Source organism: Alligator mississippiensis, chromosome 3 (genome assembly GCF_030867095.1).
Source record: "Alligator mississippiensis isolate rAllMis1 chromosome 3, rAllMis1, whole genome shotgun sequence".
NCBI lineage: Eukaryota > Metazoa > Chordata > Crocodylia > Alligatoridae > Alligator > Alligator mississippiensis.
Window position 1 is genome coordinate 1,881,677 of NC_081826.1, and position 25,157 is coordinate 1,906,833.

Genomic DNA, 25,157 nt, shown 5'->3' on the forward strand with positions numbered 1-25,157 from the left:
GAGAGGCGACGGGACCTGAACCTGTTCAGCCTCCACAAGAGAAGGCTGAGGGGGGACCTGGTGGCCGTCTATAAACTCTCCAGGGGGGACCAGCAGGAATTTGGGGAGGCTCTGTTCCCCTGGGCACCACCTGGGATAACAAGGAATAACGGGCACAAATTGATTGACAGCAGGTTCAGGCTGGACATCAGGAAACATTACTTTACGGTTAGGGCTGCCAGGCTCTGCAATGGGCTCCCGAGGGAGGTGGTGCTCTCCCCTACCTTGGGGGTCTTCAAGAGGAGGCTGGACAGATATCTGGCTGGGGTGATATGACCCCGGCACTCGTTCCTGCCCAGGCAGGGGGTTGGACCTGATGATCTGTTTAGGTCCCTTCCGACCCTAAGCGCTATGACACTGTGAATCGGGGAGGAGCTCCCTGCCCATCGCCGAGAGCCTGCAGCAGTCATTGAGAGCCTCCTATATCCTTGGTGGCCTGTGCTGGGAGCCCGCAAAAGACCCTAAGAGGTGCAGGTGGCCCAAGGCAGTGAGATCATCTGGCTCCTCTCCCTACAAGCTCTTGGTCCCTGTTCAGAGCCCCTGGCTGTCACTTTGGGAGGAGGGTGTGGGGTGCTTGCCGCTGTTGCAATCGGCTCTCGTGGCTTTTGGGCTTTTCAGAAGGAAGAGAAAGGACGAGGGGTCTCGGGGGCAATACTGAGATGCGCTGCCACGAACCAGACGGCAGGTGGTTGCTGAGTCTCTCGGCCACAGTGTCTTTGAGAGTCCCATCACCGGTAGAGGAAAGCTCCACCACTGAAATGAGGGACTGTGAAGCCAAGACACCGGCAGCGCCTGCACAGAGCCTGTCCCTCTCACCAGGGATTTGGCCTTTTACTGGCGATGCTTGTTCCCGGAGCAGACCAAGCTCCTGCATTAGGAGATGTCCTCCTGGGGAAACGCGGAGGCGATGCAGGCGGAGAAGACGTCCTTTGGGCAGGGGCGAAGGGACCCGAGCGGCTCCTGACTGTCCTCCCCCCACAGCAAAGCTCTGCCAAGCAACCAGCGATGCCCTGGTGCACGTCCCCCAGGAGCAAGCCAGCTGGTTTGCCGAGGGAGGACCCTGCCTCTGGCCGGGGGTTGGCCTGGAAGACCTTCCAGCCCTACTCTTCTCCCATTGTCGGGCTCTACTCCATGCCTCTTGCACGGGGGCCTTTCCGGAGGCAGCCATAATCCGGCATACGAGGCTGCCTCTCCCGCTGCACGGGCAAGCACCCAGCGTGGCGCATGCTCCCAGAAGCTGCTCAAAAGGGAAGGCCCTTTATCTGCCAGCACTCAAGGGGGGTGCAGAAAACACCGCAGAGGCTGCCGCGAGCATCTGGGTCGATGCGCGTGAGCGCTCTCCGGGGACCTGACGCCATATCGCTGCAGCCCGCAGCGACAGGTGTCCACGGAGGCCTGCCTCCCCCCTCCTTGCGTGCACCTTAACGAGCTGCAGGCAGCCTCACAGCTGCTCCACCTTCTCCGATTCTGCACCCACGACTCCCTCCCAGCTGCCGGGCGAGCGGCCGCCCAAGCGGGGGGGATGACAGAGTGCCGTCAGATGCGCCGGGAAGAACAAGGGAAGCCCAGTTCTCTCCTGGGCCGACCCGTCATCTGCTGGGAGCCTGGGACTGTGGCAGGGGCAACGGCACAGAAAGAGGCGTTGCAGCTTAGCTATTAGGAACAGAGATGGGGTCTGATGCCCGAATTCCTGGAGGTTATGGAGACGAGCACGGAGCTGGAGAGCCAGCATGTACCCCGGCGGCTCTCTAAATGTGCCCGCGGTGCAAATGGGAGGAGAGCTGTGGAAGATAAAGTGCGGCGAGGGCACAAACTGGCCAGGCCGCGGTTTCGAAGGCTGCTACTCAGAGGGGTGAGGGGTACGGACCCCTCCTAGTACGAGCCGAAGGTCCACAGGGGACTCGAATCACGGAGAAGTGGTGGGGCAGGGAGCTGCGGGGTCACATCCAGTCCAACCCCTGCCTGAGGCAGGATCAGCCCTGTCCAAACCAGCATGTAAACGCCTTGTAAGACCACTGTCAACCCTGAAACAGCACCGGACATCACACCTGAGCCTGCCCCAGGGAAAGCCGGGGGATCATGGGGCCAACGTCCTGCTGCTGCAAAGGGTCTTAATAGACACTCCAGAGACCCCGGGCAGAGGCCGTGCCCCCACCATAGAGGAAGGCAAACCCCCCCACCTGCACCAACCTGAGCACGGAGTAACATCCCATCCTGACCCTAAATATGGCATCGGTCTGACCCTGAGCAGAGGGCCAAGACCCTCTCGCCAGGACCCTCCAGGTTGAAGTCCCAGCAGGAGCTCAAAGGTCACCTACATCCTGTATCTCAAGTCCATTTCTGTAGCTAACCCCACGCCTGGGAGAGGTGCGACCGGCCTCACGTCCACTCCCAGTGACCAGGCGGCCACTTTCAGCTCCAGGATCTGATGCCAGGCCAAGGTGCGGCTCCGAAACCACAGCTGGGTGCCTTAACACCCCCTTGCCATGGCCTCGTCACGTAGGAGCATGGGCAGGAAGGGCATGAAGTGTGACGTTCTTGTAGCACAGGCTGAGATTGTTGCCCTGTCCCCTCCATTAGTCTGCAATTAGCTCCAACGGCTAATTACCTCGGGCCACTTATCAGCTCTTACATCTCACTCCTGCTTCCTTCCTTCACACCCTCCGATGTCTCACTTGGAGTGCCCCCCTGCAAACCAGGACCAGGACTAGGACCAGGACCAGGACCAGGACCAGGACCAGGACCTCTTTCATGCTAAATAGACCCATCAAGCGAGCTCGGCCCATAAAACAGCAGGCCGCTTTCGCCGGGGTGGGTGAAGCTACAAGCTACACTTAGCTGATGCTGAATCTATACAACATGAAGCAGGGTTAAAGTTAGACCGTGCTGTGAGCAGTGGCACATTAAGGGTTAATACCACAGCTTGCCCCTAGAGGGCAGGCGAGCAGGGGCGGTCAGGGTGCTGGAAGCCGTGCATCTTGGGATGCTGGAGGACTGCAAGTTGCTTGTTTTATCTCTGTGGGGGAGACTGAAGTTACCCTCACCGGAGGTAGGTAGCACGGCCTGGGGTTAACCCTCACCTGAAGTGGCAGAACTTTTGAGATGCTCAGAGGCCATTCAGCTGGGAGTTAACGAGCTTTCATGTGCAGACAACTTGCATTTTAAGTGCCCTTAGTCTGGTCTAGGTGCAACTCCACCCTGTAAACAGCCCAATTCAAATAGCCAATAGGCAATTCAGACACTGCAGCGCCTGGGTGGCACAGAGGAGAGCCAGCGCTTTGCTTTGCAACAGGCAAGGACCAGCCTCTTGCCTTGGGGCTGGAGAAAGCCGTGAGCTTGCAGGGTGAGTCCAAGCAAAAAGCCCCCCTGGTTGCTCATGCGGAAGAAGCTGCAGCCCCACAAAGAGGCCTGAAAACAGGAGAGAAGAGATCGAAGCTGCAGCGAGCTCTGCAACCCACCCGCCTTATTGGTGGCACAGGGGTCCCGGGCTGCCCAGATGGGATGTGCTTCCTCGGAGTGACAGCGAGGCAGCATTTGCAGCTGGCAGGGAGGTGGGGGAGCCCCCAGGCCCTAGGGGGGTGCTGGTGAGCGTGCAAGCTGCAGGCGCGTGAGCTGAACCACGGCACAAGGCTGTGCAGAGAAGCAGCTGCAGCGTCCGCCCCTCCCTGCCGGCTCCGTCACATGGCAAGAACCTGCTCGGCAGCGAGATTCATGCCCTTTGCATGTGGGAACCTGAGCCGCAATCCCTGCCAGCGCGTGGACATACCCAGAGAGGCCCTGCTCTTAAAGAGAAAGCACAGAAATGAGTTAGAAGAACAGGCGGCTTCTCCGTGCAGTCCACACCCCCCTCCACGTGTCCGGGGCAGTCCTCCAGAGAGCCGCAAGCTGGCCACCCCATGGCTTTCATTGCAGATGGGGCCTGTGCAGAGAGGGACGGCGCCGTGCTCTCCTCCCTCTGCCCCCCTGGGCTGGCCAAGGGAAAAAAGTCTGTGCATTAGCACCGCCGAGGATTGGGACGGGGCCCCACACGTCACCCACCCCGTTTGGGGCCAGGAACGAATTTCTCCCCATGTGCAGATCAGTATGGACTGGGGGTTTTGCCTTCCTCTGAAGCAGGGGCATCCAGGGCACTGCCAGCCCCCACCCCCCTGCTTTACCTGGGGCAGGTTGGGGTGTCCAGGGTGTTTCTGGGGCCCTGTGCCCGGCAGCTGCGTGACGGTGGTGGGGGGTGTAGTTTTAAGAAACCATCAGGCGAGCATTCCTGCAGGAGAGTCCAGATGGAGCTGATCCTGCCTGGAGCCTCCTCTCTGGGGGGTTTGGCAGGTTCTGCATCTCAAAGGTCCATATCGGTGGGCTGGCCCCGTGGTTCTCCGTGGCCAGCTGTCAGGGCACTGGGGGGTCACACACATGCACAGTCACAGAGCAGAGGGGACCTGTGGACGCCACGTCTAGTCCAACCCCTGCCGGAGCCAGGATCAGCCCTGTCCGCACCATCCCAGACAAACCCAGTGTCCCACCTCTGAGCAAAGCTACGCAGTCGCCCCGACACAGCCCCGCGCCAAAGCAGGGAGACCGCGGGGGCCAACATGCTGCGGCTGTAGGACATCTTTAGCATGTGCTCCAGAGATCGCAAGTAGAGGGATGGGGGCTGCGAAAGCTCAGGGGTCCCGAGCACCCTGGATCCTGAGGCCAGGCCAGGAAGCATGCATCACCCTAGCTGCTACCTCCGCCTGGGGGCATAGTCCATGCCGCAGCACCCAACCCCCTGCCCCCAAGCAGCACTTGGCTCCAGGACAGCGGTGTCCTAGAGGCAGCAGCCCAGCCCCTGGCCCTCCTCCGTGGGAGGTGGACACCCCTGCTCCAGGACAAAGGATGCAAGGCTTGAAGGTGCTCTCAGCTGACACCCCAGAAGACGAGCAGGGACCGAGCCCATGAACCAGGGGGTCTGAGCCCAGCTAGTGTCTCACAGCCATGACGGGAGATGTCAGAGCCCCTCTGCAGCAAGGGCTGGGCAGGGCTTTCACACTCCCCCGGCATCCTTCCCCCCCCACGCTGGCAGTGCCACCCATCCGCCCCAGCACAGGTCCCACTACAGCTCAGCGAAGACTGGGCGCCGTGCCCCCAGCCCAGCGCCCCTCTCCCCTCTCCAGATCCATGCGGCACTTCTGGGGTGTGCACACGGGATCAGGATCCAGGCCTCCTGCCTCAGCTGGCAGCAGCTGCTAACTCCCTCGTGGTCAGGGGCAGGTTTGGCTTTGCCGGAGCCAAGGGTCTCATCCAAGCACGGGGGATGTACTCGTGTCGGTGTCCTTTCACGTTCGTGCCTCAGTTCCCCCTGCCCCCCCGCACTTCCCCCAAGAGCTGCAGAGTCTCTGCACTTCTGGGGCCGGACCCTGCGACAGCTGTAGGTGCGCTGCACTTTGCTTCATGCCTGCAGCCTGGGCTGCTCGTGAGGGCTAGGGCTGCTCGTTTCCCATGCGACGCGAATGAAGACCTGGGGACAGGTTTACGGGGTGCAAGAGGGAGAACAAGGCTGTGTAGTCACAGAAGCCAGGATGAAAGCAGGGGCATAGGCCAGAAGACCCCAGTGGTGCTCAGGCCCGGCTGGACTCTGCCGCTGCTGGCGCTGCCAGCAGAAACCCCAGTGTATTGTGCAGGTCTCTTTGGACCCGATGCACGGTCCCTTGCAGAGGCACAATCGCAGTGCGCCGGCCGTGGGACCCTGCCCTCCCTCTTGTCCCCCCACAAGATCCCCCATATCAGTGCTGGGAAGAACATGTGCAAGCAGAGCGGGTCTCCTAGCTGCCTCCTGGGCCCTGCCAGATACATCCCATCCCGAGCAGCCCCCTACCCATTCCCCCCACCCCTGTTCCCAGCAAAAGCCTCCTCCTGAGCCAGAAGACTGGCTCCTTCCGCCTCTCCCACCCCCTCGCGGTGCCTTCACCTGCCGGGGCCACGCGGTCAGTCCCCAGGGAGACAGGAAGAACCGCGGGATCACGTCAGCTGCATTTTGGAGAGCTGCAGCTGGCGGCGCGGCTGCCTGCGAACTGCAACACTGGGGTACGTGTGTGTGCGTGTGTATGCATGTGTGTGAGTGTGCAAGTGTGTATGCACGTGCATGCATATGTGGGTGTGTGCATATGTATGTGTGTGCACGCGTGTGTGAGCAGCACCCCCCCCCCCCCCCCCCCCCGTATCTCTGCTGCCAGGCAACCGCCCCTGCAGCCCAGCACCCTCCGAAGACATCAAGCATTTCACTGCCATGCCCTGGGGGACGACATTCGCCTGCTGCCCACGTCCTGCTGATACAGCAAGTTCGGGCAGTAGCAGGCATGTGCTGGCAGCCAGGTCCCAAGGAAAAGATAGGCCCCAGGGCACCGGGAGACTCTCAGGCCATGGCCGAGGCAGAGGCAGCAGCTAAAGCGGGTGGAGCAGGGAGCTCCCACGCTCAAGCAGCACACGTGGGTGGAACAGCCCTGTTTCTGGTCCGAACAGCGGCCCACGGGTGCAGGGCAGTCGAGCTCCCTAGGCAGACGTGGTCTGGTCAGTCCACGGGAAGGGGAGGGTGCTGGAGGGTGCTTTCCCATCCACCGCCACTCCCATGGGGTCCTGCCGCAGCCCGGGGCAGGGGTAAGAGCAAGCAGAGCACCCAGTCCGCTGGGACAAAGAGGACGTCTGCCCTTGCTGCAGTCTGAGCCTGGCTCCTGGGATGTGAGCCAGACCCACAGCCCGCTACTGCATGACCTTGAGAGGGGGGCGGCTAGCGGGCCCCTATGAGAAGGGGCCTTGGAGTTCCCACCCCACCCAGGACAGGCCCTGCAACCCCCCGTTTGTGTCTCAGAGTCTCTGCCGCGCTGCACTAGGGTGATGACCCCAGCGATGAGCTTGTGGCCATGGCCCAGACTCAGCCACCCAGGATGGGGGCTGTGGACGCTAAACCCCGGTTCTCACAGGGGCAGGGAAGAAGCAGGACCCTGGGCTGGATCCCCAGGGAGCGTGTCCAGGGCTGGTTCCCCTGGGCAAGGGCGCTGTGGGGAGTGTCCACGTGCTGGTCACAAAGTGCAGGGCAGGGGAGAGGATGTTCTGCTCTCCCGTCTGCAGCAGCCTCCAGGCCACCCAGCTGCATCTGGCTACTGGGTAGCTGAAGCACAGGATGCATACGTGCATGTATGTGTGTCCATGCAGGGGGGTTGTGTGTGCTCACGTGCATGTGTGTGCTCCCGTGTATGTGTGTGCGTGCACAGGAGCAGTGTGTGTATGTGCGTGCATATATGCGGGTATTCGTCTGTGTGTGCGCACGTGTGCAGCATGTGTGCGTATATGCATGTATGTGTACATGCTTATGTGTGCATGCTATCATGCATCTGTGTGCCTCTGTGCATAAGCATGCATATGCACCCACGTGTGTACGTGCATACTCATGTGTATGTGTGTACAAGCATGCATACATGTGTACGTGCTCATGTGTACATGCTCTTCTGTGTGTGCGCCTGTGTGCATGATTATGCACATGCATGCACGCACACACGTGTGTGTGTGCACGTACAAGTGTGCTCATGTATGTGTGTATATATTCACATGCCCACACGCCTGGGCTCATGCCTTTGTGGTCCTGTGCATGTGTGTACCTGCATATGCGTGTATACATGCTCTTGGCTATGCGTCTACACACACAGGCATGTAGGCGTGCTCACGTGTCTAAGCATGCCTGCGCGTGTGCTCACAGTCACATGCCTGTGTGGGTGCACACCTGCGTGCGTGTGTGGCTTTGAGCCTGGCTCAGGCATGAGTGACAGCAGCAGCGGGTCTCGCAGCTGGAAGGGGCAGGGGCTGCGCTCCCAGCTCAGCTGTGCCGCCATCTGCACCAGCGCTGACACCCCCTTGCAGCTCCACTTAACTCCTTCTGCGCCAGCACGCCTGGCAAGGGCCACCCTGCTGCCCTGGAGAGGCACAAGCTGCAGGCCGAGCTCTCGGTGCTCCCCACCAAGGGAACAAGCTGAGGCCTTGGAAAGCTCCTGGCAGGGGAAGCAGGCTGGGCAGAGGCTGCCGCATTTCCAGAGGGGCATGGGGGTTGTGGCACAGTTCTGCATGAGAACGGGAGGGAAACCCGAGGAGGAGAAAGGCTGAGCCAGCAGCGAAGGCCTGGGGAGACTCAAGTTTGAGTCCTTGCCCTGCCACGGCCCCCCGGCACCCAGGCAAGGCTTCAGCCTCACTGCACTTCAGCCTTCTCTGTGAAATGGGAACAAGAGCACGCGCTCCTCCACTGGGGGGTGACCGAGGGCTCAGATGTGATGGGATGAGAGGGGCATATAAATGACCTGACCCCCGAGGCCTGGAAACCCTGCCTTCGTGCTAGCAATGATGTGTGTGGGACCGGGACCGTTAGCTGCAATGCAAGGTTAGCTGCAAGACATGGTGCTCCAGGGCTCTGTGCTGTGCATACCCCAGCTACACATGGAGCCAAGGGGCTGGGACCTGGAGCTCCACCATCTCCCAGCTCTGAGACACGGTGCAGGTTGCGAGCACCCTGCAGGGCACCGTGCCTCTAGCAGCACCTCCTGCCCAGGCGGCCTGTGCAGCTGGGTCTCTCTGGGGGCAGGGAGTCTCCTTCCCTCAGCCTCGGAGAAGCATGCAGCTTTCATAAGAACCGCCATGGACTGGGTCCATCCTGCCCCATTGCCTGCAACACCTGGGGGCAGAGCGCGGAGGCTGAAGGGAAAAGGACCTGGGTCTCTTTTTTCCCCACTCTTCCACTGGAGCAGAGGAGGGGGCAGCCTTAGGAAAGGGTCCACGGAGGATGCCTTATGCCCTAAACACGTGACATGGCCACTGCAGGTGCCACTGTAGTTGCAGGGGTAGGGATGTAGAGAGCAAGGGGCAGAGTGCAACGGGCCCCAGCGGGAAGGACTGGCAGGCAGCACGGGGCTGCCGAGGGATGCCAGGAGAGCAAGCCATGGAGAAGGCAAGACGCTGGCCCAGGGGCAAGCTGGGCTGAGCAGGCGGGAGAGGGCATGAGGGAGGGAGTCCAACAGGGAAAAGGCAGGAGCCAGAGGGGATGGGAGCCCCGGGGAGGGGGAACGATGGTGGCGGCAGCTGGGAGCACTGCAGGGGAGAAGCGTAAAGAAATGCTACGAGTCCTGGGGGGAAAGCAGTCCCTGCAATGGCGGGAATTCTCTCCACGGGTGCCGTACCGGGGGTTGTTCGGGAACAGAAGCCCCTGTCACATGTACCCAGCAGCAGAGCTGGCAGGCGGCACCCGCACACAGAGCAGGGGTGGGGAGGGTCTAACGCCCGGCCCTGCCTCTCATCACTGAAACCCGCAGCTTTTCCGGGGGCCTGGCTGCATCCCAGATCCCAGCAGACTTTGCAAGCCCTGGATGCCCGGGGAGTTCAGTTCACCCCCACAGGTGGATTTCCAAGGGGCGAAAACCAGGCAGCAGCGGAGCTGGGCACGTCGGACACTCGGCGACAGCATCTCCCAGCTTGGAGGGGCCCTGTTTTGGAAACGGGCATGGGCTTGTATTCACTGTTGGAAATTCCCAGAGAATCAGGGACCCCCATATACCCCAGCCACGGCTCCACTGCCCCCTGCGCATTTCCAAGCCTGAGATATGGCTTCTCCCCCCATGTCCCTTATAGGTCAGGGGCTCAGTTCTCCCAGCAAGGACATGCCCCTTCTGCCAGCCTGACATGGAGCGAGTGCCGTCGGGCTCAGCATGCAGGGCTTGGGAGAAAAGAGGCAGCCTCTAGCTCCAAAGCAGAGGGTGCATTTTAAAGCTGCATTTTAAAGCTTCTCCACCCCCAGTGCATAAGATGCATCCCACGATCAATCCTTCCAGCCCACCACAGCCTCCCCCGGCCCCACCTTACCTCTCCGTCTCCTCCTTCACCGGCGCGTACTGCGTGACCTGGCGGCTCGGGCGGACCTGCTCCGGGGGCTTCTCGCTGCCCTCCAGCTCCTGCTCCAGAGACGAGCTGGTGCTGCCTTCCCGGCTGACATTGCTGCTGCGGCCCGGGCTGTTCTCGGTGGAGGCCCGCGGCGACTCCGTGTTCTGCTTCAGGGTCTGCAGCTTGGCCAGCGGGATGATGTCGCAGTTCTGCGGGCGATGCCACACGGTGCGCTGCGTGGTGGCATTGTAGTAGTAGAAGCGCGAGGTGTTGGGGTCAAAGAGCTCCCACCACTGGTTCTCGTTGGTGCGCTTGATGCGCACGCCGGCGGGCGGGTCCCACACGCACTCCCCCGTGATGAGGTTGGCGTACATGCGCTCCCGCGTGCGAGGCTCTATGATTTCCACCCATTCCAGCCTGCGGGACGAGAACACACACAGATAGGGCTCGTGAGAAGCCGGTGGGCGCAAGGGGAGGGCAAACCAGGAGCAGGGATCGGGAGGAGCCGGCCCCGACCCTCGCCCCAGTGCAACGGGGAGCTGCTCCGTCGGGTCGTGGGCATTTAGCAAGGGCACTAACCAGAAACGAGGGGGCAGGCAGCATCAGATGGCCTTCGTGCTGCTTTCCCAGCTGCCAGCGGCACATCTTTTCTTTAGATACTAGGCTGTCCAGGGCAGAGACCCACTGGAAAGCATGGTCCCACAGCCGCGGGGCCGGCAGGGAGCCGTGGGCTCGCATCGAGTCCAACCCCTGCCTGAGACAGGATCAGCCCCATGCAAACCAGCCCAGACAAACCCCGTGTCCAACCTCGGAGCCACACGACACAGCCCCAGGCGTCGCCCCAGAACCTGCCCCCAGGAAAGCCGGGGGGCCACCGACCTGCAAAGGTTGGTAATAGGGGTATCGGTGTAGCTGTGTCGGTCTAAGGACGCTGGCAGGCAAGATTCTTTGTGTAAATCCGAGATCTTTTATTAGCCCAACTAAAATAGTTGGACACGAAGAATTTTTCCAACTATTTTAATTGGTCTAATAAAAGATACTGGATTTACCCAAAGAAAGTTGTTAATATACACTTGAGAGACCGTGCCCCCATTACAGAGGAAGGCAAAACCCCCCTAGTCTGGACCAGTCTGAGGGGGGGGCGGGGAATCCCTTCCTGCCCCAGTGCAGCATCAGTCTGAGCCTGAGCGCGGGGGCAAGACCCTCCCGCCAGGACCCTGCGGGGTTGGTGCCAGCAGGAGCATTGGTCCAGCCCAGCCTGGGCTGCAGCACCCAGCAGCTCTGGGGGAGGCTTAAAAACACCGTGAGCAATGAAGAAGTGCCCTGAAGAATGCTCCTTGTCCCAAAAGCTACCAGCCCTTGCTGGGAACAACTGACCAATGCCGAGGAGTGCCGGCACGGAGAAGGTGGAAACAGCACACACACAACCGCAGCTGCCAGCGATGCCCGACCGTGCCAGGACAACAGATCTAGTCTGGGGGAACGGCAGAGGAAACCCCTTGTAGGGGCATCTCACCTAATAGCTCTGCAAATGCACCCTCCAGCGCCCGCTTTGCCCCTCGACCCCTGCTCTGGACTGTGAGGACCCAGTCTGGGCTCCCAGGGCAGCTCTGGGAATGCCCACGCTCCATGTCGGCTCCCAGCCCCGTCATCATCACCGCAGCTACAGGGAATGGGTGCATCCATCCTCCCATGTCCTTCTGCAGCAACTTCACGTGCAGAGAACCTGGCGCTCCCCGGGCCAGTCTCCACCGTGCAGGGACTGCACATACGGAGGGGCTTGGCCCAGCCAGCCTTCCTCTACTGCAGCTCTTCAGTGTGGGACGTGCGACTTCTGACCCAGCACAGACCCCAGGATAGCAGGAAAGGGACCATCAGAACAGGAGTGGGGAAACCCCCCCTCCAAAGACCTAATACCATATTATCCAGCATGCAACACAGGCTGTTCCCCAAAAACCAGCTGCTGGGAGTTGGGGTGCACATGATACGTGGGGAAATACGCTAACAGCACTTTTTGCAGCTAAACCCAAGTAACTCCACATGTGACCCATGCAGCAAGCTCAGCCCCTCGCTACCGCTGATCTGTTACTTACTGCAAAGAAAGATCTTTTTTTGCACCACATTTGGCCTCTCAAAAAACCAAGGTGTGGATCTTATTCCGCAGCATGCAAGAAAAGACAGTATTTATGCAGTGCTAATTCCCTCCCCCCACCCGGGAAATGCGATCCCCGGGGCCAGGATCCTATTCCACCGATTAGGCTCCTATGTCGCCTTAGTGCAATCCTATTCCCTTCTGTTGAAGTCTCTGGAAATCCATTAGTGCGTCGCTGACGGCCACGTGCTCTCGGCCTCATGAATAAGTCACAGCGAGGAGGAGAGGACCCGCCCTCAGCTTGCGCGGTCTGAGCGCCGCGTGCAGGCTCTGAATAGATGGCACAGGACGAGGTCCCTGCCGTTCCCACCCGAGAACTAGAGGTGCCTGCTGAAATGAGGAGACAGGTGTAAAACCAACCTGAGAAAGAAGTTGAGGTGGTTTGCATTGCCACTGGAGGCTGTAGGGGCAGAGTGCAACAGATGTAAAAAGGGACTAGACAAATCAATGGGTGATAAATGCATTAACAGCTATTAAGTCAGGGATGTTTCCTCCGTCAGCTTAAAGACAACGATGGTGGAGATCAGGGAGGTACGGCAGCACTCGGATCATTTTAGATATAACCTGCTTGCATGCTTTCCTTCTAAAGCATCTATTTCCACCGTCGGAAACAGGCTGCTAATAGATGGACCGCGGGGCTGATCCAGCACGGCGCTGCTTACGTTATGTTCTTCTGCAGCCAACTGGCTAATACAGATGGAGCCACATTGGCCCTTGTTACTGGAGATGATCCACTGGGGATGGGGGGAGAGGTTTCACGTAGGATGGCTGGATTTTAAATATCAGCCAGCAGGAAACTTGGATTTAAATGACGGATCCTGTTCTGCATCTGTGCTTCAAACACTAAGCCGCAGAGACGTCCGCTTCCACAGCTGGGATCACCGGTGAAATCTCCCTGCAAACACGTACAACCTAGACAGCAAGTGTGGTGCCTTTCTGCCAGCCAGGAACACAAGCATGCATTCAAGCAAGGACGATACTTAAAATACATTTATTCCAAATCTTAATTTTCACATGTTTGTATGTTAGGAAACGGCAAACGACGCATTTATTAACGCCAAAATCACTCCTCGCTGGGGATTTGTGTCAGGCTGTGTTCAGACGGGAAGTGGAATTTAATTGAAAAGGTACGGAAACAGCTTTTTCCAATTTGCGCTTGATCAGATAGAGTGTCTTAAATGTGCTGGGTGAAGGGTAGGTTATCAAAATGCACGCGGCACGTAAACCCGATACACTGAACCCAAGCAGGTTTCTGACTGCAATCAGCCAATTGATGGGGCTGCTTCCGGTTCCAGGCGATGCAGCATGTAACAAGGTCTCGTTTAAAAGAAGCTGGAGGGCTCCCCAAAAATGCCCCAGCACTTCCAAAAAGCCCAGCAGGAAACTGCATGCACCTTGAGGCATGTCAACACCAAGGGAACTGGAGCCAGGCCTTCGAGTCTCCAGAACTGTGATTCTCAACCGGGTGCCATGACACCCTGGGGTGCCGTGAGAGCCTTCCAAGGGTGCTGCAGGGCGCTCTGTTGTACGCGTGATTCAAGGTCAGCGCTGTTGTATGTGTGACTCATGAGATCAACCCAGAGATTTCCAATAGAAATCCAGTGTTAAAAACCTGCCCTGCTGGCGTTCGTACCAGCATCGCTCTGGTATTTCTGTAGTCGAAAATGGAGTGAAAACAAGAGCTGACATTTTCCCAGGGGGGGGTCTAGAGCCCGTCGAATCTAAAAAGGGCGAGAGCTGCTGTTCAGTGAGCGGATGGCACTTCCCACCTAGGCTGATTCATTGAATGGGAGCTGGAAATCATGAAAGCCTCTCCCCCTTCTCCCCATCTTTTCCAGTGACCTTTTCCAACTTGGGCCGAACCAGTCCGCGTGAAGACAACATCCTGCCCACAATCAGCAAGGAACGCCAAGTACTTATGGTCAGAAAGACCCTCGCCACCTGCCATCGCTCTCCTGCAAGCCTAGGACAACACGGGCTCAATGCAGCACGTGACATAACATTGCATAGACGTCCTAGAGCCGTGGGGCTGGCAGGGACCTGAAGAGGTCACATCCAGTCCAGCCCCTGCCTCGGGCAGGATCAGCCCCATGCAAACCAGCCCAGATCAGCATAGTAGCACACGGGCATCGATCAGTCCCACCAGTGCCCGTCCCCCCTCTCCTTGACACCTCCAGGGATGGAGAGCCCCCCCTTCCCTGGCATCTCCCCCATGGCCTCCCTGCTCCGACAGCCGAGAAGTTTTCCCCGAGATGCAACCTACACCGACTTTGCTGCAATTCCAGCTATTGGTCTTTCAATGCCTTGAGCAGCGAGATATACAGGGGCTGGCAGGGGTCGTCTCCATTTAAACCTGATCTACTGCAGTCAAAGGCAGTGCTCGGACATCGGGGCTGGGCTGCACGGGGAATTTTACTGCAGCGTCGCAACCCGAGGTCCTGCAGAGACCACAAGCCCAGCCCGCCGGACACAGAGAAAGTCCCTCGGGATTTATTGCTAAGCCAGCAGGAACGAGGGTTGTGGGTGGATTGAGCAGGTGGCAGTTTAACACGAACACCGGGGCTTTTCCCCCCAATGTGGCATTAAAAGGGGGGCTTGTGGCCCCAGAGGTGGTGGGAGCCGAGAGCTCAGCCAGGGCTTGGACATGTGTGGAGGAAAGGGGCATCGATCGGTGGCGCTGGGGCAGGGAGCGAGGGGCACGGCCTCTGCATCCTCCTGCCTGGACCTCGATGCTGGAGGCTGCAGGGAGAGGCTCAGCCCCGGTCGCTCTCCCCCCAGCTCCGTGGGACACAGGGGACCGGGCAGGACGGACCTCCAGACCCAGCACCCGGCACCTCTGCTGCTCTCAACGCGTGTCTCGTCAAGGGCCGCGTCCCAGCTATGCACTCACCCAGGATCGAGCTGCCCCCGGACGGCATGTCCGACGCACGCACTCTGCCCCGCTTGCCTTCTCGAGCGGCGCTGGCTTGCAAAGGCGACGAGGCGGCTGCCGGGACCCGAATGCCGGCTCTGCCTCGTTGCTGTAGAAACGCTGCGGCGGGCGAGCAAGGCAGCTCTGCTCTCCAGCCGCTCGGACCCACCTTCCTAGGCCGTGCAGAGCAAATACCCTGCCGTTTTTAATTGTCACGGCACCGTTCCCTGCATCCAGGGTGCAAATGCACGGAGGCGTCTCCCTGGAAACGCACGCTTTTGTTACAGCCGCAGAACAGAGCATCAGGCAGCATCGCCCGGCGCGGCAAAAATACAGGGCCTCATTCTGCGCCCACGCGCGCACGGCAATTCGGCACTGAGGCCCTGCTCCTGGGCTTGCGGGGAGGATGCTGTACCCTCAGGCCGCGGTGCACGTGGAGGCGTGTTAAAGCCCCGCTGCTCCCGACAGGACAGATTCAGAACCGCTCCGCCGTGTTTCCTAGCCCCCGTGCTGCCCACAAAACACCTCCTGCTTTGGTAGCAGGGGGTATCTCTCCCCGCTGCTGCTGCTGGGCGATGCCAGACGAAGCCCACGGACCCTGGAAGATGCTAAAATGCCCCGGTGCTTTCGGCAGGGATGTGAGGTGGGGTGCCTGGATCTCGGGAGTGCTGCAATGAAGACTGGATTTAAGGAACAGAAACTGGGAGTGGAGAAAAAACCCTTAGTGCTACTATAGAGATGAGCCTTGGGGACTCTTTTTACCCAGAAAATCTCAAATTGTGCATGCCAAGGGAAGCTGGCAGGCCAAGCTGGCTACGACTTCAATCCACGGCCCAACTCCCCTGGCCAGGGGGCCAGCACGAACGTCCCCTTTCAGACCGATGCCAGAAAAAACCAGCCCCCAAACGCCTTCCCTCAGGCTTGCAGTTTCCCAGAAAAACGGTACTTTTCCAGACAATTTACCACCCGCCGCCCTCTGCTCCAGGAGGATCTTGTTGCCTTGTGCAACGTCCAAGTGCTAATTATTAGGGAAATGGAAAGAATTCCCCCAACGCTGCTGTAATTAGGAGCCGCGTCCGTTGTGGGGGTGAGGAGCTGGCACTCCGGAGCGTTTTGCAGTTAAAGGATCGGGGATTTACGAGTAACGGGAGAGGGGGAAAGAGCAGAGGAAGCATCTCTCTGTGTGTCGAGGCATCGCAGAGAGAAAAGGAGGCACGCGCGGGATGCACCGTTGCACCGCAGCGGCATGGGACAGGCACAGCCTGCGCGCACAAAACGGGGAGTGTCCCCAGGGCGGATCCAGGGGTGCAGTCGCTCGCACCCCCCTTTGATTCCTGCCCCATCCAAAGCTTAAAACCAACTGTGTGGTTTTAAGTGACAGCAGCTTTTCTATTCAGGAAGCAGTGACGGAGTCGCTTGACTTCGCAGCTCATTATCATCCACCCGATTCCTTCTAAACTCTTCACTCCACAGGTGTTAGCCACCCCCGGCCTTGTTTATGGTCTTTGATGGCTCCACCGCTCAAGCTAGTCTTTCTTCTGCCATGCTGCCGCCTGCGAGCCGCTCCTGGTAACGCCGCTCCTGTTTCACAGCCCTGCGCCTGCTTGTCAGCTCTAGCTACAAACATTCATTCACACGTGGAAATGTTAACTAGGGTGAACATCCGCCAGGGTGGACTCAAAGATAACTTTGAGTGAAGCATCGGAGGCACTGCCAAGATGCTCAAGAAGGCTAGGTTTTGTTGTATGAATCTGAAAAAAGAGAGACGTACCTTTATAATGACTAGATGTCTAACGAAACAACGACCTCTGATTCTTTTTGCCGTGTTTTTACATATGAGATAGCAAACGAATGCACTAGTCCAATAAAGGTTTTTTGGGTTCAGGTTTTTTTGCTTCAATCTTAAACTGAATAACATGGCCCTAGGCCCCTAGCTTATTGCTAAAGCTTCTAGTTTCTTTTTAACTGGAGACAAATGCGTGTTGGGTTGCATGTGAGGATGCACCGCACCATCTGCAGCCGCCCTTTCCAAAATCCTAAATCCATCCATCAGCTTCTGTGTCTGCCAGGGGCTGTGCCTCGACCAGAGAATGGCATTTCACCCTCCAGGAGAGGGCTGGGCACGGTGCCCTCTGCAATATGCTTTTGCCGGCCGCACAAAGCGACTCGCTCAGCACCAGGCAATATCCTAAGAGAGCCAGGGGCGCATTTGAGATAAGGTCGTTTTGCTTTTCCCCGGCGCCTTGGAGGATCTAGGTGGGCAGACGGCAGAAGCAAGCTGAGTGACAGCTGCTTGAGAGATGCAACGTGACGCTATCCTTGCAAAGAGGTAAAACAAGGAACCCCCGAGCAGCTCAGCCCACATCCTCGGGTGTGTTGTGATACTGGGAAAGAAATATATGTCTCATCGAGAGAGGCAAGGGTCCCAAACTGCCCTCGCCCAAGATGAACGGTGCTTCCAACGTGCCTTGTGCCACGTGCACAAAACAAGCGACAGCTTGTGGTTTAATTGCAAAGGTCCCATCCTGGCATAGAGCTGAGCCTCAAAACTGATGCAAAAAGGGATTACTGAAAGGTAGCCCTATAATTTTTGCCTAGAACCACCATCATTTTGATTGCATCTCCTTAGTTTCAGTACAGGCACTTGTGCATACACTGTTAAGGGGAAAAGATAGCTCGGACCCCTGGTTTTTAGTTACTTAATGTTATTCAAATGGTCGCACCAGTTAAGGAAGCTGCCAGGAGGGCTCTGCATCCTCTAGGCAAGGACAGGGCTGTGCCAGTGCTCCTGCTGGCACCAGGTCCTGGCTAGAGGGTCTTGCCCCTCTGCTCAGGGTCGGACCAATGCTGCATCGGGGCAGGAAGGGGTTTTCCCCCCCGGTCAGATTGATACAGACTGGGTGGGGGAGGCAGTTAAATCTCCTTTGTAGCAGGGGCACAGCCTCTGCCTGGTGTTGCCTGAGTGTATATTAATCACAGAATTGCAGAAAATGAAGGTTGAACGGACCAAATCCAACCTCCTGCTCCAAGCAGGACCAGCCCCAGCTACATCACCCCAGCAAAGGCTTTGTCTGTCCGGGGCTTCAAAACCTCCAAGGATGGAGACTCCACCACTTCTCCCGGGAACCCATTCCAGTGCTTTACTCCCCTCCTCAAGAGAAAGTTTTCCCTATTATCCAACCTCAACTTCCCTTGCCGCAGCTTGAGCCCATTGCTCCTTGTCCTGTATCTGCCCCCACTGAGACCAGCCCAGCTCCATCCTCTTTGCAGCCCCCCTGCAGGGAGGTGAAGGCTGCTATTCAATCCCCCTCCGTCAAATCTTTTCCAGACTCAATCAGCCCAGTTCCCTCAGCCTCTCCTCACCAGACCTGTCCCCCAGCCCCACAACCATTTGCATTGCCCTGCACTGGACTCTCTCCAATGTGTCCACAGCTTTTCTGTAGCGGGGCCCACAGCTGGACACAGGACTCCAGATGTGGCCTCCCCAGTGCTGAATAGAGGGGAAGAATCACTGCCCTCCATCTGCTGGCAACGCTCCTACCGATGCAGCCTGGGATGCCGGTCGCCTTCTTGGCACAAGGACACACTGCTGCCTCCTGTCCAGCTTCTTGTCCCCTGTCCCCCCAGGGCCTTTTCTGCAGAGCTGCTGCCCGGGCCGTCGCCCCCGGCCTGCACCGGTGCGGGGGATTGCTCCCTCCTCATAGATTTCATAGACATTAGGGCTGGAAGGGACCTCGGAAGATCATCGAGTCCAGCCCCCTGCCCAAAGGGCAGGAAGTCAGCTGGGGTCATAGGATCCCGGCAAGATAAGCATCCTCGGTGCAGGACTTTGCACTTGTCCTTGTTGAACCTCATGAGATTTCTTGTGGTCCAATCCTGCAATTTAGAGGATTGGGTCAAATATCTTTAGCCCAATTATTGGCCCAATTAACACCATTTATGGAAGCAGGATGTTGGCTGCTTTCCCTGTGGCAGGTTCAGGTGTGATGCCTTGTGGTACATCAGCGTTGACGGCAGTTTTATGAAGAGTTTAGATGATGGTTTGTCTGGGCTGGTTTAGACAGGGCTGGTCCTGTCTCAGGCAGGGGGTTCAACTAGATGCAACCTTTGGGGGTCCCTTCCAGCCCCGCTTCTCTAGGATTTCTATGGCAGGAACCAGATATCAAAACTGCAAACCATATCTTGAGTTTCTTGCCATTCGGGACAAAAGCAACATAACCAGACCTGGAGGATCTGGTGCTGTCGCTGCTTTGAAAGGCTCCCATCACAGTCCTGGATACCTTTACCCTTCAACCATGTCCAAGGCAGGGCCGTGTCAACATGCACATGGGGAAGAAAGGCCTGAAAAGGCTAAGCAACTGGCCCAAGGTCCCAAGGGAAAGGCAGTGGCAGAGCAGGAGCTTAGACTCTGGCACCCACAATCCTATGCTAGGTCCCTAAAGCCTGGACAGCCCCCGCTTCCTCCGCTTCCCGTGAAACGGTGCATGTAGATGCATTTCTGCCCCACGGCAAGGCAGAGGTAATGACGATGGCGGCAGTCGTTACGTACCCAAGCCTCTGCGAGGCAGGTGTCTTGTCCTACCCGCAACCGCGGAAAGCAGAGTACGTTCTGAATCAACCCCCTTTCCTCGCATCTCTCCGCCTTGCCCTCACCCTCCTACGCACGCTTATTCACATGCATCTCGTGCTCCCAGCGCTCGTCTCCCCGACACGCAAACTCCAGCAACGAGACAGCTAAGGCGACAGCAAGCAGCAGCCTCCCGGCTCAGCGCTGCATCTGCGGCTCGGGGCCAGCGCCGCGACTTGGGCAGCCGCGCCAAGATGGAGACGGCAAGAGGGAGCGGATTCCTGCTTTTCTTGCAATATCATTAATGGGATACTGAAATGCGATTAAATTGGCTTTTTTATTTTTCTCCTGTTAAACGCCAGATTGTTTAGACTACGAATTCCCAGGCAGGAGACCAACTAGGCACGGCGAACAGAGGAACACTTGGATTCAGTTTGAATGCTATATCCTTTCCTAGTCGTTCATCCGTGATGTCTTCTGATAACTGAACTGCTCTCCCTTTGGTTTCAGGGAATTCAGCGAGATCCCCGAGCTCAGACCAGACGCCTGAAATGGGCGGTCAGACAGGAGTCACCAGCCCTTCAGTTAAATCCATGGAGCCAGGACTCCCTGGTGATCTTACAACAACATTATTTGCTTCCCAGAGAGACGGCCGGCCATCTCTGCCGGGGACCCTTATGCCGACTGGTAGCAGCCCCCCTCAAACGTGCCGTGACCGGGGTGCGGGCTAGCCCAGAAGCAGCGTAATCGCATCCCCCTCGTGCCTCGTGCAGGCTAACAAGCCCCGCCATGCGATGCAGCCAGTTAGCCTGCCCGCCCACGCTAGTTAGCCTGCCCGCAGCGCTGTACTGTGCTATGTTGCTGCTGGTTTAGGAGACAGCAGGGACGGAGCAAGCTGGAGAGTCCCACCGCCACGCACGGAGGTTTCCTGCCCAGCCGTGGCCACCAGCACAGATCCACTCTCGAAAGGTGCAATCTCTGCGGAAAACCCTCCACCGCGAGACGTGTAGCGGAGGCTCACTCAAGTACCCATCCCATATTGCTTTTCTATTGTTTCCTCTCTCCCTTTAATAAAAGACTGCATCCCTCGCTGAGACTACGCTGCTTGCCTTCAGAGCCGGTAGTCTGCACAAGGATGCCACGTGACTGGAAAAGCAGGAGCGATAGCCCAGACCTGGCATTAACAGACCTGCAATTAAGATGTAGCCGACCACTTCTCGTCTCTCCACACCAGGCGCTCCCAGTCATTTGGTGCATCAAATAACTAGGTGCCCGACCTCTCACCAAACCTCACACCTGGAAATTATAGGTGCCATCCGTCGGTACTTCCTCAAGCCAAACAAGCCGCCCCGCAGCAAAGCACCACAGGCTGAAGCGTGTGGCCAGGCTGGGCCGAGCCCTTCTGTTAAATAGGAGGGTAGCTTCAAGGCAGACTTATGCAAGCTGCAAGTTTCCTAGATCTAACAGCTCCAAATAGCACAGCCCTCTTCTTTCCCCTGCTCCGGATTTTGGGGGATGTATGCTGTGTGGATGCGATTCAGCTGCCATTCGGTTTCTTACATGCTGGGTCAGGGGCTGCGAGCACTTCTGCAGACAAGGTACCATGCTTCAGCATTTCACGATCTCGCAGGGCCAGGATGGTTTTGCTTTCTTGCTTTCCCAGTGCTTGCTCTGCGCACACTTTAGCTACCAGGTTGCCTCCCATGGGAATCGCTCCATCATTGGACTGCTTTAATTTCTGCACCCAGGAGCTGGCACGTGGCCGGTGCCCTGTGCGAGTCCTGGGATCATGTATTTGGTCACTGCACCCCAACCCTTACACCTTCTCCAGTGGTTTTGGTGCTGCAGGGATAGCCCGTCACCAAGTGCAAATATCCCGTCCTCGCCGCTCCCCGCAGACCCCCGCAATCGCCTTCACACTTGCCTTGGGCAATGCCAGCCATGCCTGGTGCCCTGCTCCCACAGCCCAAGGGCTCTCTTGGGCTTACATTAAAAACCTCTGCAGCAGCAAGACGTGGGCTGCCGCGGTCCCCCTGCTTTCCGCAGGGCAGGTTCGGGTGCAATGTCTTGTGTCAGGGCTGACGGTAGTTTTACCAAGAGTTCAGATGATGGTTTGTCTGGGCTGGTTTGGACGGGGCCGAACCTGCCTCTAGCAGGGCTCGGACTAGATGCCACCCCGCAGCTCCCTGCCAGCCTCACTTCTCTGTGATTTTACGATTGCACGACTGGGTTTAGGCGGCTGCGCTCTTTAGGGCACGTTGTTCCATGCACCTCCTGGGAAAGGAAGAGGCGACTTGCAAGGACTCCTTGCTTGCAGAGCTAAACCCACCTGGGTTGAGAAAGAGAACTAGCCACGGAGCTCGGGCCACTGCAGCCACACGGTCACAGACCGGCTTCAAGGTGCTGGCGAACTCCCCCCTGACCTGCGCTTCTCTCTCCCAGGCCCGCGCAGGCTCCTACAGACCCAGCGGCAGAGCCAAACGGGCACCAGAGACCCACAGCCAAAAAAAATATAACCCTTCCCAGCCTGTGGGACCACGTTGCCTGGAGCGGGGCACCCCAAGTGTGCTGCAACCCTGCTCTGGGTCCCCATGCACCGTGGCCTCTACCCCAGGGCCATGGGGGTGGGCTTGGAGCAGAGGATGCTTCGGGTGCTTGAGCACAGCCAGGAAAGGTTGCTCCCCATACTGAGCGACCGGCTGGGCCACGGGCGGCTCTGTTTCCCCTCAGTTATAGTCTCTGCTGCTCATTAGCTGCCAAACGTGCTCTCAGCTGTCACCATTGATTAGATGCCTAGCTGCACTGCCTCAGACGCGCCGAGGGACCCGGCGTTTCCCGCGCGGTTCACAAGGACAAAGAAAGGGCTCGCGCCCGACGCCCCCCGGCTCTGGGAAAGTTTGGATTTGGGACTTTCGAGGATTTCCGTGGGGGGATTGCCTTTCACCGGACTGTCTGCATGGTCGGGAGAGACTTCGACGAGTGTTTCAGTGCAAGGCATTCGCCTTCATGTTGTGCCACCCTGCAGAATAACACCGCGGTGTTCAAACGCTTACCGAAGTCTCTCCCAGCCGCGCAGCCGGTCCAATGCAAGATATCACCCGCTGAAGTCCTTACCTCTCGTTTCCTGGACCGCCGTAGCTGCATCACTCTGACGTGGCCAGACTCAGATTTGCTGCCTAATTCATGGCTGACAAATTGAGACTGCAGCCTGTTTGCAAGTCAGCTGAGAACTAGGAGCATTAGGAACCACTGCTTCCTTTACACCCCGCTGGACCTCAGTCGATTTGTGGGCTGTCTACTGCCCCAGGTCCACGTCACGCAGACGTGGATTCCACCTTCACCTGCACCATCTGGGCTCGCCCAAGAGCCGGCAACTCCCGCCGTGGGGAACGGGCTCCCGTGTCCCCTTTCACCACGCCACCCATGCGCTCTCCCAGTCCAAGGTGCCTCGCATGCTTTGGCTCACCCCATCAGTGCTAGAACCATCAAATCCATAGAAAACGAGGGTGTGAAGGGAGCTCAGGGGGTAGCATCTAGTGCACCCCCTGCTCCAAGCAGGACCAGCCCCACCTACATCATCCCAGACAAGGCTTTGTCTACCCAGGGCTTCAAAACCTCCAAGGATGGAGACTCCACCACCTCTCTGGGGAGCCTGGCCCAGTGCTTCACCACCCTCCTAGCAAGAGAGATTTTCCAAATATCCAACCTCAACTTCCCTTGCTGCAGCTTGAGCCCATTGCTCCTTGTCCTGTATCTGTCCCCACTGAGACCAGCCCAGCTCCATCCTCTTTGCAGCCCCCCTGCAGGGAGGTGAAGCTGCTATTCAATCCCCCTCGGTCTTCTCTTCTCCAGACTCAACCAGCCCATTTCCCTTGGTCTCTCCTCCTCTGCCAGGGCAGTTCTTCTTCACGACAAACACTGGGGCCCTCTTGGTGAGAAGTGCCTTTGCTTCCCATACCTGTAAGCAAACCCTGGAAGCCGACAAACACATGCCAGCGGGGCCTGGCAGCCGGCGCCTCCGTCGAGCCGTCTGGCCAAGTCAATCGCTCCACAGACAAAAGTTTTGCTCCATTTCCATCACGCGACACCCATGAAGCGGCTCCGTGCTGGACCGTGGCCGCTCCTTCGCTCCTATTGACGCCGCGCTCGGCCCCCAAAACAATGCCCGCGCCTGCCTGACAGCCTCACAATACGCCCCGTGGCCTGAGACTCGTCTCGGTCGCTCGCAGCGCGATCACTACATAACGCCTAATCTTCACGGCAAAAGCCCCACAACCTTCTCCTGACATTGTAACAGGAAGTCAAATCCCTTTCCCATCAAAGGGACATGGCATTAATCCATCTACCAGGCGAGAGCCATCAGCGGGGGCTGGCCAGCTTCCTTGCTGCTTTTGATTTTAAAAGGCCGTGTAAAGACCCCGACCGAGATGCAGCTAAAATCCAATTTGATACACAAGTTCATTACTTCCTAGGGTGGGCTTAATGACATCCAGCTCTGGCTTTGTCAGCACTTTCAACCCAGCCTTTCCCCCCCGCTCCCCACTGCAGAAGCTCCTGCAGATCCCGACGCCAGAAGGGAGGCTCGGGTTTTTTTCTCCACTCCTCTGCCAGGCGATAGCCTTTTGGGGACAGTGCCGTAGCTGGACTCAATCCCAAGACATCTTTACGGGTCCCAAGGTGTTTGTTATCGCTGCAGCCTTGAGCATCAGTCTGTCAGGACGTCCCGTCTTTGCTCGGACACGTACAGCTGGGCTGTTTGCAGTGGGGGCAGACGACAGGACAAGGAGCAGTGGGCTCAGGCTGCAGCAAGGGAAGTTGAGGCTGGATATTAGGAAAGACTCCCTCACTCGGAGGGTGGTGAAGCACTGGAATGAGTACCCAGAGCGGTGGTGGAGTCTTCATCCTTGGAGGTGTTTAAGACCTGACTAGACAAAGCCTTGATGTAGCTGGGGCTGGTCCTGCTTGGAGCAGGGGTTGGACTAGATGTGACCCCCTGAGCTCCCTTCGACCCTCATTTTCAATGATCTTTCTATGGACCTGGAGAAACCACCTCACCTCTGCTCCAAGTTAAGATCCCCACTGGCGTGTGCATCTCACCACGTTGTTTTGAGCACCCAACCTAAGCCTAGACAACACTTTGGGCTCCGAGTCCATCGATGCTTCGTGCCATGCAGCGTCCAAGATGAGACCCTTGGAAAGCGGGGTGCCTAGCAGAAAACATCTCCCCCCTCCCGAACATCTCTATCAAAATGCAGCCAGAACCACTGCGTTTGCCAAGTCCGTGGTGGGGCGGGCAGGGAGGTCTGGGGTTTTGGTCGGAGACCCCCCCACCGCCTAATTAAGCCCTTCGCCATCAGCTGTTAAATGTCACAGCTGTAGCACACATCAGACTGAAACGCGATCTTCTTGGCCTGTTTGTCAGCGGAGATATAAAGATTTCCTAAAGAAAAGGAGAAATAAAAGGAAGGCAGGGATGCCACAGGCACAGGCCATGGCTCTGGGTCACACCGAACGGTTATACACCCCAAGACAACGAGACTTTTCCTTGCGCTCACGTGGGCATACCTGGGTGTTAAGGATTTATATTCCAGCCCCGCTGC

General features: G+C 58.0%; 1 protein-coding gene across 2 annotated transcripts in view; it reads right to left on the reverse strand.

The window, feature by feature from the left end:
• Positions 1 to 25,157, reverse strand: part of ARHGAP39 (Rho GTPase activating protein 39) — a 167,303-nt gene that overhangs the window by 63,939 nt on the left and 78,207 nt on the right. For both annotated transcript variants that reach the window (XM_059723677.1, XM_059723676.1), the window contains one exon: positions 9,910 to 10,344. In XM_059723677.1, coding sequence (XP_059579660.1) covers positions 9,910 to 10,344 — 435 coding nt within the window. The remainder of the gene's footprint in view (positions 1 to 9,909; positions 10,345 to 25,157) is intronic.